This window comes from Argiope bruennichi, chromosome 2 (assembly GCF_947563725.1).
Source record: "Argiope bruennichi chromosome 2, qqArgBrue1.1, whole genome shotgun sequence".
Lineage (NCBI taxonomy): Eukaryota > Metazoa > Arthropoda > Arachnida > Araneae > Araneidae > Argiope > Argiope bruennichi.
This window is the reverse complement of record NC_079152.1, coordinates 84,927,907-84,947,555: the sequence shown is the minus strand read 5'-3', so window position 1 is coordinate 84,947,555 and position 19,649 is coordinate 84,927,907. Positions and strand designations below refer to the sequence as shown.

The 19,649-nt window shown below is 27.6% G+C and overlaps 1 protein-coding gene across 1 annotated transcript in view; it reads left to right on the top strand.

Moving 5' to 3' along the window:
- Positions 1-19,649, top strand: part of LOC129961023 (cartilage oligomeric matrix protein-like) — a 112,261-nt gene that overhangs the window by 21,153 nt on the left and 71,459 nt on the right. Inside the window, exon 3 of the mRNA XM_056074819.1 lies at positions 1,338-1,552. Coding sequence (XP_055930794.1) covers positions 1,338-1,552 — 215 coding nt within the window. The remainder of the gene's footprint in view (positions 1-1,337; positions 1,553-19,649) is intronic.

Here is a 19,649-nt window from a genome sequence, read left to right as displayed (position 1 = left end):
AAAATTGTGCATTCCTGGTTCTACCAATTCAAAGAAAATTTCACTTAGGGGTTGATCATTGTTGCAAGTTTCTCTTATAATGGGAAATTAAAAATAAGAAAACAGAATCCTTTTTAAAATGAATTCAACGTGCAATCAAGAGAAAGATTTGCCTCCAATATTTCAGAAGAAATTCCATTTTTTTTTATCCTAGTGGCATTCAAAAAGTGAAACTTCATGACAAAGCTATAAATCATAATTCGAAAAGTTCTATAGCATTCCTTGAAAAAAAAAAGAAGATTGATGAAGATATTGCATTTATACCCTTTCAACACATTCTTGCGAATTTCCTGACATTCCACCAAGATTACAGAGCAATTAGTCTCTTGAAAACAGCTCTTTTTAAGGTAATTTCACCACGATTTATGGAAAATACTGGACAGTACTTTTGGAATGTAATGGCAGGGAAATGGAAATCATGACTCCTGGGAAGTTTAAGAAAATTGTTATCTTCCTATCATAGAAATAACAATGAAGAGTTCTAGTACATGAAAAAAGGGCTGTCAGATCGCATATTTTAAAAATAACCTTTACATTAGCATTTAAACATTAATTAAACTGTCCTGAAATCGTTCCAAAAATCTGTAAACTGAATTCTTCTGAATATCTTAATTAAGCTTTAAACATAAATAAATTAAGCAAAGCGAAAAGAAAATCTCGTTCATTCTACATTCTTTCCTTTTTCACAATGTGATAATTAAATTATTCGAATTTTTTAATTATATTCTTAGAAAAATGAAAAAGAAAATTTTTTCTTTATAAGAAAGTTTCTCGATTATAAATATTAAATTTTGAAGAAAGAATTCTTTTATTCTGAAATCTTCTTTATTAAATAATTCGTTAAATATTGTATTCAACACTAACTAAAAGCTTTTCAGTCGAGAATGAATTTTAAAAAGAAAAATGAAAGTTTTTAGATTCACCAGAATATTTAATATTAAGTGAGAAACTCAATTAAAAAAACTATCGACATTTGATTACATGTTTTGCACATGGAACTCATATTTACTTAAGCGAAAGGATATATTCTTTTTATAAATATTCATTTAAGTACGAAGAAATTTTTATATGACATTTTGAAAAATCTTCCCTTTGTACACCTATGGTGTATGCTAAAAAATCAAACTAGCTTAAATGTTTTTATAAAATGTTCCAATGTGCTAGTTGAAAGTTAAAATCGATTTTAATCGATTTAATCGAAGATTCTGAAACAAAGTTTTATTAGCCACTGTAAAATATCTTTAAAATGAGACTTGGATTCTGGAGAATAAGATGTGCAATTTTTATGTTTTTTTCAGTGCTGCTAACAGTAAATGGACCTCATAATTTAGAACGGAAGTATCAGATTCCAGGAAATTTATCAGCTGGTGAACACATCGCTATATATGTTCCTGATCCTAGAGAATCTTCGCCTGCAAATTTAAGAGTATACGTGAACTGCACTCTACATCAGACTATTGAATTGCCGAAATCTATGTTCGATATGCTCAAGCATCATACTGAAGTACAAGTGGTAAGCACTTACCATTATTTATGAAATTATAGATGTAATTGTAACATCTATCTTTAGGGAAGTAATGTAAATTATTTCCCTAAAGCAGAATTTGTAAGACCCTGTCCCGTATCGAGACATTTAAGTAGAGTTTTAAGACTACGAAACGCTTTATATTGTTTGTTTGAGGTTTTCTGGCTTAAGAGTCATCATGTTGACCATGCTGCTCCAAAGAATAGGTAAAATTATATCATTTTCGAACAGTCATCAAAGGGAATATGAGAAGAAACTCTAAATTGTAATTAAGATTTAAATAAATGGATAAAACTTTATGGATTTTAAAAATGCAAACATTTGGACATGAGGTATCTTATCAAGCAAGAAAGATAATGGAGCGCTAAACTTTTGAAAATACTGTAAACTTAGGACATTAAAATTTGAACAATCTGACAAAATATGTTGAACAGATATTTGACAATGACATCTCGAACACAGTGGTAGTTGTTCCCCTAATAATAAATGGATAGGGATAAATCTATTGTGTCCAGTGCCTAAACAAGTTAAAATAGTATCTACTTTTCTGTTCGCTAATGAGGGCCAAAGTTGCATATGGGGTTTTATAACATGAAGTTTGTTGTTTGTCTCCAAGCCCAACTATCTCCTACCATTTAGAGTAAAGAAGCATTTTAATATGTTTCTTTATATCGTCCACAGAAATAGTAGTAGAGATTGAAAAAGTCACCATTTTGGCAGCCTTGTCTGCCTCTTCGTTGTCTAAAATTCCAACATGGGATGATATCCAACAAAATAAAATAGTATAACTACGAGAAATTAATTTATAAAAACATCTAAGACCTTTAAAACCAAAGGACGATATGAGGATGACATGATTTTAGAGAATGCAAAATGCGCGAGAGTCCGTATAGATGATAAAATTTTATCCAAGTTATTAGAAATTTCTTTTAAAGCTCATAAAGGCCACTTATTTCTGCAGTAAAAACTGAACAGGATGAGTGAAGTTTAAAAAATGTCATCCATCCTGTTCAGTTTTTGCTTTTCAAGCACATTCGTTAATAGAATAAGTTTAATCAACAAAACCAAAACAGAAATCCATTTTAGTTTGAAACATTTCCTCAAATGTTTCCAAATGTATATTAAACTGAGCATCGCTCTCCTAATCATTAATTAAATCTGCATAATTTATTCAATACTAGTACATATACTTGAGACCAAGAAAAAGAATTTTCATGCATGTAAGAATGGAATCGCTAAAATGTTTTCTACTCAAAAAATTCCTGGACGAAAAAAAATTTAGATTTGTTTTAAAGTAAACATTAAAGTTTTAAACTTTTTCCCTTCTGATATTCGATTTTCTTATCAATTTTAATGAAAGTATATTAGCAGACAATTGAGTGCAGTATATTTTGAACTTAAGTCCGAAGTTTTCATACTTTTTTTTATTATTGAATCGTTTCTATTTCGTTACTAATCTTCGAAGACTTAATATACCGACTAGTTCTCTCACAAACGGCATATGAAAGTTTTCTGAATATCTTTTAAGTTAGACCACTCTTGCCAACAGTTTTACATAGTCATTGATATAAGTGGAAGTTTAAATATTAGAGGGATTTGTTTAGTCTAAAAGGAATTGGTTATGAGAACAAGCTCATAATCGAATGAATATTAACTAAACGAGTCATCTTTATCGAATCCAAGGACGCAAAATAATAATAATAAAATAATAGAATGACGTTGTTCTCCTGAGATCCAGATATGCATTTAACAAATAGGTCGCTTTAATGAAATGGGCGGCGTATTTGTGTCATGAAATAACAAAAGCGGTATATGCGCCGATGATGAATTGTGAGAGGGTTTGTACTAAAGGTTATGTGAATTTAGAAAAAGGAAGAAGGAATCTATCTCAAAAATTACTGTGATCATATTCGTGTATTTCAAGTCCTTCTGTAATATTATTCATAAGTTGTTTTATGAACTTGTTTTAGAACTACATTTACATTAATTTATATCGTTTCTACGTCCATTACTAGAACTCATTCAAACCATTTCTGATCCTATGCTCCACCATAAAACTGATTTATTTTGAAATACTTGACTTTTCCTTGAAGTTTGTTTAAAACCTATAGAATAGCCTTATAGTTTTAAGATATAATGTATATGTTACCGTTAAAGCTCGAAAGCTGTTAATGTGCAGATTACCTAGGTAATCTGCAGATCAACTAATTTGCTTCGTTAAAGTGCGGAATAGAAGATTTTTTCGCATTTTAACTAGTTAATGTGTACATTCGTGGCTTACGTATCGTTAAATTTCAAAAGTTTGTTTCACTCATTTCTTTTCCTACTTCTTCCTGAGTAGGGTTTCAAAAAATCAGATCCGAAATCTAAATGTGTCACAAATACCTATGCGACTCGAAGGGTCAACAATCTTTAGATTGCACTAATAAGTAAGCATGATTTTATCGGGTGTTTTGCAAATTCATTTCCTTAATTGTAATAATATGTCAAACCATTTGATTCTGTGTATTATAGTTTTTCAATTGATTGATGATTAATTCTATCAAAGTGAATCAGTTGTTGTTTGCTCTATTGTATTAACGGGATTCCTTAGATGTCGAAAAATAAATAACATCATGTCAATTTCCTTAATTGCAATAATATTTTAAACCGTTTGATTCTTTGTATTGAAGTTTTTCACATGACTGATGATTGATTCTATCAATTAATGTGTTGATTGTTCGATTGTCTTAACTTGGTTCTTTAGATATCAAAAATAAATAAACAACATTTAATTTAAGTGTGCAGAAACGCTGCTGTTATACCAACAAGGATCCTATTTTCCCTTCAACGAGTGCCTAGTAGGTAATATGCAGATTATCTAGGTAATTCGTAGATTATCTAGGCAATTTGTAGGTAATTGTTAGGTAACAATTTTCCGCATTTTAAAAGATAACCCTAGTTAATGTCCAGATTAACTAGGGTCTGGAGATTAACTGATTTCTAACATAGATATTCACTTTATTCAGTATTAGATTACTGTATAACAAAGTAGATTTGTTGAAAAATAGCACTGGGAAATAAATGCCACGAATATTAATTTGAAGTCGTATAATACAAAATTACTTATAAATTCATAGATTTACGGAAATGTATGTTTCAGAAATTTTAGTAATAGGGAACTGAATTTACGTATTTAATTTGTTCTCAGAAATACTTTCTGTTGATGTTCAATATATTCAAAATTTCACTACGAGAGCGCTAAAATAACTACTGTTAAATAAACTAGTACATGTAGATAGTATTAAAGGAAAGCAAGAGTAATTGGGTAAAAATGTTCAAGTCAACAAAATTCTAATACCTTCCGACAAATTAGAAGATCAAACTACTTCTTCGAAAACGTGAAAGTAGAAAGGACAGACAAAAGATCCATTGTGCCTAAACTTTACCTGAACAAAAATGAATTTAAAAGCGGCAAGTTCTCAAAGGAAGCTGTAAATCAGAATGACTAACAACAAAGTTGGCGCTCTACCAGCACTTTCTAAGCAGCAATAAACATCATGTGTACGCGAAAACATTTACTCTGAATCTAAGAAAGATTTATAGTTGTGGTCCTCCCCTCTCCACCAAGCAATGCATGCACCGCTTCATGAGTACATTTTAAGTTTTCAAAGAAAGCGAAGAATAATCCTGACTAAGTGGTAAAAAAGTAACTATAATAGCGTCCAAAACAATGTTTGCTAGAATTGAATTACATTTCAGATTGACAAAAAATTATGCTCGAATCCGAGAGTTTCTATTTGAAGCATACAGTGTTTTAAAATTAATAATAAAAAATTTAAAAAATATAATATAATAAAGAATAGAATTTAAGAAGGTCTCTTATATTACAAGCAATACTTCAGTAACTAATCATATATATATATAGCATTTATTATAAAATTCTCAAATTAACTATCTTATTTTTGACAATAGACAGTTTAATTAAATGTTTTCCCATGATTATCAGCATTAACATGAAACTATTCAAAGTAGTTTGCATGTCAATATTGTAAAATGAAAAGTTTGCCTCATACATTTTTTAAAAATGGTTTCTAATTTATGGAAAAATTTCAATATTCGGCATCAAGATAAATAATAAAAAAATATTAATAATTAGAAATAAGGTTGATTGAAATCATTTGAAAAATATATAAACAGAAACCCCTAGCTTATACTGAACTATTTACAAGAAAAAGGAGCCTTTTTCTTCTTAGCAAATGGCAAAATGCTTGTGAATATTTTCATATCAACATGGACCTGATTAATATCCACCGAAACTATAACATAATATTGCTTTTTTTAACATTTTTTCTTATTAGTGATTCAAATTTGACTTTTATTATATATTTATATAACAGCAAATTCTTAATAAACGCCTTTTATCCTGAAATAAACATTTATTAATAAACCAAAAGCTTTCTGCCATTTTTTCCCATTTTCTTCAGAACATCTGTTTAAAACTATCAAATCAAATTTTCAATGTAATAATTGAGCGTTTTCAAATACTTAATTGATTTATTCAATCTTTGAGGTAATCAAATAATGTAGGTAATTACTAGATAATAATCTTTTTCATTTATTTATCATTATATTAAAACAATTACAACTATCAGAATAAACAAAATCTAATAAGAAACGAAAACATTTATTTTTCTCTGTTAATTAAAAAAAGTTTCTTTTTTTATTTTAATAACGCAAATCCTTGAGGATTTCCAATTATTTTCAGAGACGTTGGGAAATGTCATTGTCTATGTTCATGAAAACTTTAGCAATACGATTCTGAAACTCATTCTTTGTAATGGACAATTATTGCACGTACACATAGAGTACTTTAAAGTAATACAAAAGGCATAATTCACAAGAAGTATGATCCCGAGACTTTTAGAAACACGTAGAAAGGACAAAATTATCATTAATACAGTTTCTCTTGAAAGAATAAACCTTTTTTGCCATTTTATAGCATGACATGAGAATTTGCTTGAGCTGTAACTGGTAGCTCATGGAGAAAAGTGAAGACATAGAACTAACATTTACCATTTTTACCTTCTACCTGTAAATAAATTTCAGAATCAGAGTAATTCAGGATTGAAAATCGATTCCATTGAAGATCGCCATGTAAATAGTTCTGGTACACAGTAAACTTTGGACCAAATTTCTTCCCGTTGGTGTAATGTTGAAGGTTAGAAAAAAGGATTGGGATGCCAGTCCATGTACCGTCCTCGTCATTTGACCAACGATTCAGATGGATGAGGTCTGTCCCGAAATAGCCCTAATGTTGCTTCTAAGTAGACCAATATAAAGTTAGTGGGACTGAACTAAATTTAAATCGGAGAGAAATGTCATTATTATATTTGAAATTATATAATTTTAAAATCCGATTATTTTTTTCTAAGCACCATATGTATTTTTCTATTTTAACTACATAACTTTTAGTAACTCTTTTTAATTTCAATTAAAGTCTGATGAGGAGATGCAAGTTTCTCACAAACAAAACACATATGCTCTATTTCTGATTCCTGTGGTCAAAAACCGTTTTCACTTACTTTCTTCATCAGTTTTACCCGTTTTATATACATTCACGCTCGAGGAAGATTATCTTTGGCGATTCTAAAAAAATAATTATATTTATAATAAACTTCTTAGAGGAACGGAATGATGTTCTTTGATGTATGAATTTTTCTAGAATGAATTTTTCAGTACTTTATTCAAAATATAATTTCTCCACATCTATTTGTAATTTATACAAATTTAAAAGTAAGAAATATTTAACATTAGAATTCTGAAAATATGCAATTATATTTGCATATAATAAAAATTTATATAGTTATGAAGCAATATATCACAAATGAACAATCTAAATCCCACTAATAATGAATTTATTATAGCAAACATCGTTAATTACTTATACATCCACGAGCATGCCGCTCTTTTTAATATCCAATAAAACAATAATATATCTGTTAAATGGAATGCAAACTGGATATATAAGAGTTTTCTCCATTAATCTGTTTCCCTTTCTCAATTAGAAGGAGGGTACTTTTGATTAACTATTTTTCGTAAAAGGGTTCGAAAGATATGAAAATCATTACCGTTATTTTATTAAGACCTTATAAGCAGCAGATCTTATATATGTTTATGTTTTTACTCGGTTATAAAAGTATTTAAATCGTGTGAGCTATCGACCATTTTTAATCCAAATATCCGCAGTTTGAAAGCATTCCTTATCAACTCAAGAATTTCTGAAGTATGTATGACTTTAAAATCTGACAAAATATCTTGACCTTAAAAATTCAATAAATGAAGAGTAAGCTGACACATTTTAGCATGTGTGAAATGAAGAACCGGTAATTAATTCTAAATGGAACAATTTTTAAAATTACTTTTTTTTGTGGCTGTGTTAATTATCAAATGTGTTGATTTATTATTCTTCAAAAACAAATTTCAATTGACATCATTAGTAATTTATAGCTGTCATTGATTAATTAATAGTCAAAAGCCTTAATTAATGTTTATATTTAATTTAAATGTCATCACTCTAAGGAGGATGACATTGAGAAGAAGATATATTTCATAATTCTTTACATTCCTAAGACAATCTAAAAGAGGTTTGCGGAAAAAAAAAATAAAAAAATGAGCAAAATTAATGTTAAAGTTCGAAATACTTCATTTAATTGTAACGCAAGAATTATCTGAAAAATTAAAAAAATAAAGCCAAATTTGCCTTTATGAATTCGACTTTTACCTTACATTTTATTACTTCTGACGTTTATAAAGGATGTTATATATTTCGAATTCGATGTTTTGATGAATCTACACATTTCAGACCATCTTGATGCCAAAATAAATAAATAAATTAGGAAATCTATCTGTCTACCTCAGAAATGATCTGAACTAGATAAATGGAATTTGGTATGTGGTCTTTACATCAAATTTGTTTTGTTTTATTTAAGTTTAAACGAAATCTGTTTATAGGAAACTTGCCTGATTGTCCGAAGATAAGTGAACATGATTATTAAAAAGCATAAAGAGCTCGGTGTCCAGCATCTGAAAGTATAGATGTTTATCAGAATTTAAACTAACTCCGTTAAATGTTTACCGTCCGTGTTTTCGCATGTATGTAAACTCTGAAACTCAAAAACCCGACTAAATTATGACTAAGTTTATTTTATGACTAAATTATAACTCTGCGTAAGATTTTGATTTCAATCTCTCGGAAAAAAAGACATTCAAAAATATTATGACGCTAATAAGTAAATAAATAAAATAAACCTCTCATATACGGAACTTGAAAATAAAATTCTGAGCAAATATTAGAAGTTCTTGGATTCAACACTGAAATGTGCGTGAAGCAGCTTATGTATATTAAAAGAATGTGAAGTGACATTTTGGAACAAAATCAAAATCAATCTCTGTACATATATAAAAGGAAAAAAAAATAAAGCGGCTTGTATTCAAATGGAATTTAATTTCTTGAACAGAGTTTTCTTTACATTTCGTTCACAGTTACCATAAATATAAGGAAAATTTCAGTGAATTTAATAAAAAAATTAAAATTAACAATTTTATTAATTGTCAAGGTATATATATATATATATATATGTCAGTTCATTGAGATGTTTATTTGTGTGCTCATTAGCATTCTTTCGACTTAATACCAGACGAACTAAAATTAGATATATTTTTATTTTCATAATGAACAACAATAGGAATGTCAGCCCATTACTTATTAAATGTATTTCGAATCATTATTAGAAATTCGCGCACTGAAATACATTTTATATTAAAAAGTTTTAATAGTGATTTTAACCAAAATTTATTTTTCTATGAATGGCAAAAATATATATACTTTAACTTATTTATACTTTAAATTAGTATGTATAAAGTATAAATATACAGAAGTATAAAAGATATTCAATAATTACACTTTAAAATTTGTATATATAATTTCGCATAATCACGTAATAAAATGGATCGGTCTTTTTTATTTTTTAAAAAAATAAATCCAGTCGACATTAAATGACATAAAAAGAAAAGTAAATTTTCTTCAGCGCATGTAATAACGCATCAATTCCAATGCACTTTGAATTAACAAATATGTTTAGAATTCGATACCAGTAGAACAAGCATATGCTTGCTCTTCATTACACCCATTTAAATAATATACAAAAAAAAAATATGTTTTAGGGTTCCGATGACAGAGAAAAACGTTATGAATAAGATGGGCTTACTTTCTCCCTTTATTCCTAAGTTAAATCGAATCCATATGTAGCCACAAACGATGTCTCATTTCCTTTCTTTAGATAGGAAAAAAACATATTTCTCTGTATTTCTTATTTCTTTAACACGGATAATGTTACTGTTGTGCATCCGGATAGACAAATAGTATGAGCTAAGGATGATGGATACGTCATACTATATAAAGATGAGGTATTACGTGGTTATTGCGATCTGAAACAGATTAGAGAGGATTTCCGTCTGCTGGAAACCGGATCTTTGCCTGGGAAATGGTAGCTTATTTCTACAAGGACATTTCTTTTCCTCAAAAATTTATTTGAATAGAAAAGAATTGTATACAGCCCAAATTTAGAACAGTATATAGAATATATTTAGAATATTTTCGAGAAAAAGTATCAAAATAGAGAAGGTATGTGAGGTACAGTTTTTAAAATATAGTCATATTTTCACGAAACTGATAAGGAAATAAAGGCATTTTTTTTAATTTTTAGGTATGACGTTTAGTACTCAAGCTGGGCGGTTAAATTGAATTTACAATTTTTTAAATGATTAACCATATTTATTAAGGGGACTGTGGGCTTTAATAGGTACTTTTGTGTATTATTCACTTAGGGTTATGAAATTTTTATGCATATATATTAAAATATAAATAAATCAAATATCTGAAAAAATTTTTTTTAAATAAAATACATTATTTTTTTTAATTTGATGTATAATTTTGAAAAATTTCAAAATATTTCAGTTGACTTAATTTTAAATTTTTCTATTAATTTTTCTTGCTATTTATAAATTTAATCGGAACAAAACTGTGTATGATTTTGTAATTCCAATTAAATGCTAATTTTTAAAAAAAAATATTTTTATGCATTTCTCTGAATTTTCATAAGCATTTTATGTTTTTCTAAACTAAAATTGACTTTTAACAATGTAAAAAAAACTCGAAACATAAAATGCGTACTTTGTTCTTTTAATATTTAACTGAAATCTTTATTATCAATTTTATTTAATTTCTACAAAAATTAAGGCACTTGGAACATTTCAAAGGTATTTAAATTGAATTTAAATATCATTTTGAGGAAAGTCATTAAAATGTGTTTTTCTTTCTCTAGGCTCTGCAAATATTCATTTTACTGAATAATACATTTTATAATATTATTTTAGTTGAATATAAACAGTTATTTTGATAATAAAACAATAAAAATAAAATTTCATATTTTCGCTTATTTCAAAGTCCACTTTCCCTTTAAGGACGAAAATCAATATAAATATTTTTTTTGGATAAAATCAAATATATGAAACAAATTTAAAAATATCATTATGTTTTGTAACTTTTTTCCTAATATTTTGGAAAGACTTTTTTAAAATACAACTTAAAAATATACTCGATATTGCATTAAATAATCCCTTATTTTATTTTATGATTTACATAATTTTAAAACTGTTTTTTTTTAGTTTTAAAAGCAAATGTAAGAATCAAAATGTCTAAAAACTGCAACGAGAATCTTATGTCCTACTTACAAAATGTGATGAAAACTTTTGTTAATTTAATGTAGCTCCCATTTATCATTTTTAATAAAGGATGAATCACATGAGCAGCAAGCTAATGTAAGAATATATTATAATTATTCAAAAAAACTACACAAACAAAATATCAAGTCCAAAAAATCCAATCTAAAATAAACTATATAATACAAATGAAGTATTGTGTTCGTAACATTACATACCATGCCATACGGTGGTAACATTCACAACTCTTATAGAAGCCACAGGATGTGAAGAAAAATCCATTACTTTTAAAGATTCCATCGCTCTTGCGGATTTAAAACGCATTTCCACGAGATTTCTTGGTAATAGAAATAAAGAAAATCACCTTAAATTTTCGTTGAAAAGATTTGTTATAATGTGTAGCAATGACGATTTAAAACATTTCATGAAATAAATTCAGCTAGTGCGAATTTTTAAAATTTGGAAATTGTTAAGTGAAGTATCCGAAACCAATCCAAGATAAAATGATAATTAAGCTGATTTTTAAAAATAGGCATGATATTACTTTCAACAAAATAAATTATTTAGATTTGTATTATATTAATGAATTTATTAAAATCTATACAATTGGTTTTAATAGAAAATAATATTTATTAAAATTGGATTTACATGATAGATCGCTATTACACCAGTTTTGGACTGGTTGCCAAGATTTAATATTTTTGTCTTGGATATAGACTAAAGTAAGATGCAAAGTTTCAATATGATAAAATGTGCGTAAAATTATTTCAGATTTTACAAAATTGGTCAGATTATTAAGTTTTAGAAAGATTTGTTTTTGTTTAGTATGAATTTTACTCATTTTCTTCATTCAGCATTTTTTATGTGTACTGCATATATTATGTCTTGTCGAATTTTTGTTCCTAGATTTATCTGTCCAAATTAGATTGGGTGAGTTCTGATTAGAAGAAGGAAAACTCTAAGTGATATTAAAAAAAAATATTTATAAGTAGTCAATGCGAAAAAAAAAGCATTTAGAATTTTTTGTAAAAATTGAAAAGGAGGAGGGGGCTTTAGAATAATGAAAGATGAGAAAACAGCATTACTGTCCATTCATTTAATTTTTCTTTTTAATAGACTGCGACTTTCAAATAAGCAAATATAAAGCTATCATTTGAGATGCATTAGGGTACAAATTATTAAGCAATTAAATTTGATAAAAGAAAAAGAAAATTATGTATACAAATTTAAAACTACACAACCTAAATATATAACGGTTGCATAAGGTTTCGAGAACGACGTGGTATATAAAGCATGTTTTTCTTTTTGAGAAAAGGGGCTCACAGATTAAATAGGCAGATAGATGCAAATTGGTCTAATTTGTATCTTTTGAACTCAAAATTCTAAGCATTTTATTCGTGTTTAAGACAAACATAATTTCCTTTATAAAATATTAGTTTACATAGTTAGAGTCCTACTTTTGTCGCTATTTTTATACCGCAGATATAAATTCGTTTTGTATTTTTTATTTCTAAATTTAATTTTTAGAACCACTTAATTACGTAGACTTCTTAATACCAATTCCTTCTAAAAATAAAATTCTAATTATTATAGATAATATACAAATAAATAATTTTTAGATATCTCACAATGAATTGTGAACTCTATGGAATACCAAAGAGCTTATAAATATATATATTTGAAATATTTTTGGTTGTGTTAATACTTATGTAAAATTATTTTTGGTTTGGATCAGGTTTTGCGGTCCGTAAAATCCACAGATTCCTAAAATAAAGGAAAAAAAATCCTTTAGGAATCTTATTACTAGAATTTTTTTTAATGAAATATTCAGAGTCCAGGATCTGGATCTTTAGTCTTGTCAATACGACAATAAATAGTAACAGGGAAGAAATATCTGAATTCTAGATATTACAATTTAAAAAAAATGGCCAAAACTTAGTATTTTAAAAATACAAAGCGAAAAGAAAGTGTACTTCAGCGTGTTTTAAAAATTATGACTTTGTCACTGGCCCTATGAAATATTAACAATACAATAAAAATTAACGAATTTATTAAATAAAATAAAATCTTATTCATTAAGGAAAAACTGATAAAAAATCGCATGATATGCAAATTGGGTGTTTTAAAATTTAAAAGTGCTGTAATATAAAACAAAATTAAATCAGGTATTAAAAGAAATGGCAACAATTTCAAAAGCTAAGAGCCTAAAGATGAATTATCACCCGTAAATATTTTAAGATGTAAATACTACGAAATAAAGGCTGAAGTGAAAATGTCCAAAGAAAACACCATCCTTTATGAAAAAAAATTGATACTATTAAATTTTTTCTATTTAATTTTTAATTTTTCTGAAAAAACACTGCCATTTAAGATGTTACATCAACTTATTTAAATTTAAATCGTAATTAAAGCACTATGAGGAAGTCTATTAGCTCAAACAACCAAACTGCAGTATCAAACGACATATTTAGCGAAGATGTAAAGGTTAGAATTATGATTGTAATTGAGGCAGAAGCTGAAGGAAGGAAAGGCAGACTTAAAAGCGGCTTCAGCTATTAATTATTGCAATAGATGGCTGGCCGTGATAATGATCGCTTATTACTTTCTTGGGTTTTCGAAAGGTAGCTTTAAAGTGTTAATTAAGCTATACATCCCTCTTAATTTGTGCCTAAAAGAGAGGTTAATTTGTAGTTACACAGGAGTATGCATAAATTGCTTGGGCAGTTGCACTGTAAAGTAGCAGCTTGAAGGTTATTTTCAGATCATTTGATTTAGTTAATTTTTTTTTCTGGAAAATAATTAGTAGCATGACCTGCTTTCCTTACAATTTGGGGAAAAAATGATGTTTCAACGTTCTTCCCATATTTAGCCATTTTAGTGGTTAAAGTAAGCTTGGATATTAAATGATGATGAATAAGATTAATTTTTAAGCATTTCATATACACGTTGATTAATTTCGTTAAATAAAAAAAACGAAAAAAAGTTTAGCTTAGTTTTTAAAAGTTTATAAAGCTTAGTTTTTATATTAATATTTGCAACTCATTTTCGGGACATTTGGTGCAAAAAAATGTCAAAATTATTCAGCTCGTTTTTACAATTTGGTATACGAAGGAGGTAAATAAAAAGTATTGTAATTGTCAAAAATTCTGATCTCGAGATGTTGGAGAAATCAAGCAAATGTTTTGGAATTTTATCTGTCTTCCAGTTATTCAAAAATGCATTAAAATTTAGTATGTAATCTTACCATCATATTTGAAGATTTTCATCCAAATTAGAAAACGAAATTCATGGGAAAGAAGTATGCCTGTTTTTTCGTATGGAAGCCAACACAACAACTCAAAAATGTAAAGAGTTGCATACATGGATTTTGACATATACAGAAGACATATGCATCTACATATATGATTTTACACATACATCTTATCATCAGAATTGTTGATGAGATGTAAATTAGGGATTATATCTGTCAAAAGAGAAAGCATTCGTTCGTTCGTAAGTGACTTTGTGGACAAAATTGTAGATATCTGCCAGTCGATAGAAATGAAAATATCCACAACACCTACTCAATTTTCTTTATCGTATTACGCAACTCAAAACACGCCACATTTTGTATATACAAACGGAAGTTGAAAGGGAGCACTAATGTTATGCATGTTCTCATGACCTTCGAGGATTAATAACTTCCCTCCCTACATTATCCCACCAATTCTATAAGATCAGCGGACGCAGGTCAAAATATGAGGAGAAAAGAAAACAAGATGCTACATTGTCTAAATATACGTGAAGATAAAGATAGAACATTCAGGCTAGTTTATTTTATTTATAATCCTCAGAAGGATGTAGAAATATTATATTCATATGCTTAAAATTGCTTTATAAATTATAAAAAGAATCTTGAGTGCAAGAATTAAAATGAATGACCATATATAAATTAGAATAAAATTGTTTTCAAAGCATTTATCGAAAAGTTTTTTTTGTATTATGATAAATAATGTCAGGTATAAGAAAATAAAAACTATAGATTTGTTTTATGCAGTGGCAGTAGATTTGAAACGAGCAGTGCTGTACAAACGTCTTGTTTGTCTAATTAAAAAAGTTCCGTTCATATCCAGAATAAACTTTTTTACTTAATTTTTCGATCCACAAAAGCTGTGATTCTTTTTCGTAGATATCTAATGATTAATCTTTTTATTACCTTTAGCAATGGTCGATGTCAGCATAGAATATTTTTAACTGAATAATATTCTTAAAAACATTCATATTTTTGAAATTCCTATTCTTTCCCCAAGGGTAATTTTCAAAAAAGAAAAATAAATATTTTATAAACGAAATTGGTTTAAAAGATAAGAGATAACGTGAAGCAAAATCCAAGTTCATACGGAGCTAATGTGAGAAAGAAAAAATACGTCGAAGTAATGATGATGATCTTAGAGTGAAAAAAAAAGTATCAGTGGCTCTCAACAGAATCAGAATTGTGGAAATATAGCTCTATTATCTTTAAGTTCAAAGAAAGAAAAATTTGATTGTCGCCTCTCTCAGCTCTGCTTAGTGACAGAATTTTGAAGCTTTTGAGAGTTATTCACTTTGCGGTCATAACCTATATTTCTTTTACTTGTTGATTGTTTTCCTTTATTTTTGTTTTTAGGGGATTTTCCCTTCCACTTTCGTTAGTCATTGAAATCTGGAAGTGGAAATAAAAGCAAAAATGATTAAAAACGGGAACAGAAATTTAAAAATTAAAATCAGGGGGTCTATTACTAGTGCTGCAACTTTATAATCAAGCCGCCAATGGTTTCATGTAATTACAAGGAATGTTTTAATTTACAAACGAAATAACTTATGGAACTATTATGCTGAAAATATTGTTCAAAGTTTTATTCTTAACCCTCTCACTACTCAACCGGCCCAACCAGGCGGTGTAAATTCTGTACTAATGGGAAGTTTTAGGAAGGGTTTCTTTTTAAAACGAGGATTTCAGAATGCAAATCGAGGGAACCCTTAGTAATAACTTGCTTCACATCTAGCACTTCTCGTTTGGAATAGAAATCAGCTAAAAATATTAAAAGTAAAAGAAATTTTTAGAAGATGCGTTTTTTAATGTAGGCTTGTATACAATAAAATGTAAAAGCAGACATATATTATTAATATATGTCTTTTGTATGCATGTTGTATTATTTGCTCTTAAAAATGCTGTATTTAAAATTAAACTTGAAATTAGTGAATTAAATATAAAGTAATATTTATAACTGAGTTAGAATAATTCTAAATTTGCTGCATTTTAATGACTTATGAAGAATAAACCAAAGTTAATGCTAAAATGCCAAGTTAACATTGAAATTCTTTGATTTTTTTTCCTTCTATATATTGTTTCAGAGCTCTTTGAAAACACCTTTTATAATAGCAGCAAAACTGTAATATAATCTTGGTATATAATTTTTAATATGGCTAAACATGAGAAAACTTTTTCTGAAAATGTCTAGATGATAAATGGAATATATGGAGATTTAAGAGAAAATACAAATTTTTCATATTTTTCTACTATGCATGGTTTTTTTTTGTCATTTTATGCAAAACTTTGCATTATACAGAAATACATGCATCATTTATACAAAGCATACTTCAAGAGCATGAACAAATAAATCAAAATTCCAGAGAAAATTTGAATAAAAGTAATTAATAAAACCTGTAACTTTCGGTTTGATAATAATAACAAAAATATCACAATGAGCTCCTTTTACTAATACGAGAATAGTATAATTTATTTTGAGTTTAAAATCTTTTAAGTAGAAGAATTTCTTTGAAAGTGATTTTAAGCATTCATCTTACAGGACTGCTATTTCATTGAAAGACTGATGGAAATTAACAAAAAAGCAAGAAGATTAATCTGGATGATTAATCTTCTTGCTTAATCTTCTTCTTAAATCTGGATGATTTTTTTAAAAATACTATCCAGAATAGAACGTAATCCTTGAAGAGTGACATTATTCAAAAGCACGAGATAGGTTTTTAAAAGCATGAGGGTAAAATGAGAGAAACAAATCAAACAAAATTTTGAACGAAATAAAAGATAAATTAATGCTTTTTATAGGTATAAATATACAGAATGTCTGTGTTGACATTCTCTACAGGCTAGATTGCTTGACTTAAGAGTTATCAAACTTGGCACAAATATACTTTAGTATGTAGGAAATGTGCATCTTGCAGCGATCCCTTTGCAATTTTAAATTACAGTTTTAATTAATTAAAACTCTACCACTTTACCCTATAAATTTTGAAGATATTACACCAAAGAAATGATTTTTGCATTATCTTAACATTCAAAACATCTTTTCGATAATGCCATTTTTTTTCTATTTTTAATCAGTTTTTGGAAAAATTTAATCGCAATTTACAAAAATATTTTCCCTGTTAAAATGAAACCAAATCGTTTTCTATATTGCTATTGATATTTCCACCTAGCTTTTTTCTTTCTATTGTTGTAGTCAAAGTATGATTATTCGAGATTACTTTTTCATGTCAACTAGATTCAGGAGTATAAGGCGTGCTCATTATGAAATTTTGTGATACTTACTTACAAACTAAAATTTGACTTCAGAATCAAGCAATGGTGAAAAAGTATTAAAGTACACCCATTTTTAAATACTGCTTATCATTCTTATGACACTCGTATAATTGGTTGCATATAGATATTGACAAGACATTCGGAATATGTATGTTATAATGAACGAAAATGTGCCAGTTTTCTAAAATAGTATGAGATGCATGTTTATTGAAATTTGGAGTTTAAAAATATTTTACTGAGAGATCTGTTAAAATATAGCAACATAGAAACATTTAAGTGAGAGTTTTAGCAACCATTAATCCTGGAGAACCAACTGGTCGCCAAAAGTGATAAATTATATTTGAATCACGTCAGTTGAAGAACAATAAATGCCCTCGTACTTCTTTTTAGTTAATTATTGCGGAATGAATTATAAGTTAAAGAAATATTTAAGTAATTTTAATCTCTTTTATAAAGGATTTAAAAATTGTAAGAAATGGGAAGAATTTATCGAAAAGAAAAGATCGAAGAATGACACAATTTTCTAATAAATTATAAATGTATTTCTGCCTTTTATATTTATTTTGAAAAATTCCACTGTCAAGTAATTTTTGAAAATTTCAAATTATCATTATATATATTGTAATAAATATATGCATTAATTTTTTTTATCGTTTACATTTCATTTAACTACTAAAAATATTAAACAATAGTGTTTCTTTTTTTTGTTTTCCGTTTAAGAGATTTTCGAATTTCTTACTATTATTTCATTTCTCTTCTCGGTCTAGTCAGTTTATACTCGCCAAGAAATTGCCCGTCTGACAAAAATCCACAGTTCTATAGACCTGTCGAGTCGAGTAAAGTCGATCCAGAGTTTAATAGAATTTTTTGTAAGAGAATTGAAAGCTTTAATAGATAAATAAACTATTACAAAACTTTTCAGATAAATATATAATATGCAGAGATATTTCAAATATTGCAATATTTTTTTAATAATCTTCAGAAATTATAGAATTATTTACCCTTATTTTCATTGCTGAATTCATACAAATTTAATTTAGGATTAAACTAAACTTTTGAATTTCAAATCCGAAACACCTAGGTTTCATGCAGAAACTAACATTAAATCTCAAGCTTTAATTAAATTATTTAGCAAATTCACTGCAATCTCAGAAAAGGAAAAAACATTTTTTTAATATTTCTTTTCATCTTAATTTTTTGATACCTTCGCAGTATCTGTAGTGCGGGATGGATCAGCAAAAAAAAAATAAAAAAAAAATAAAGAAGTATATACGTGTCTTTAAATTCAGGTATTCTAGATTAATTAAAAAGTTGTATTGGAGAAATTATCATATTTTGAGAAAAATATTTTGACTCCAGATATCATAAAATTCCAAGACCTTTTAATGTATTTAATAGAATTATTTTCTTTTTGAGAATTTTGATTTACAATGAATTTATATCAATAATCCGTTTGTCCTCACAATATATGTTTTCAGTAATATAAAAAACAAAACCTGTATATTTTTATACAATGTAAATTAGGATAGTAGGACTATTTTAATTATGCTCCAATAGCTGATTTAAAATACATTAAAACAACCATAAACGAGAGGTATTCAGAAACTATTTCCCATTAAATAACAATTGAAAAAAAAAGGAAACGATTATTTAAAAAACACCTTCACTGAATAATGAAATACAATGTTTAAGTTATTTTTAGTACAATTGCCGCCATTAATGACGCAGTTATCTGAGCGATGCCGCCTGTGATGATGAAAA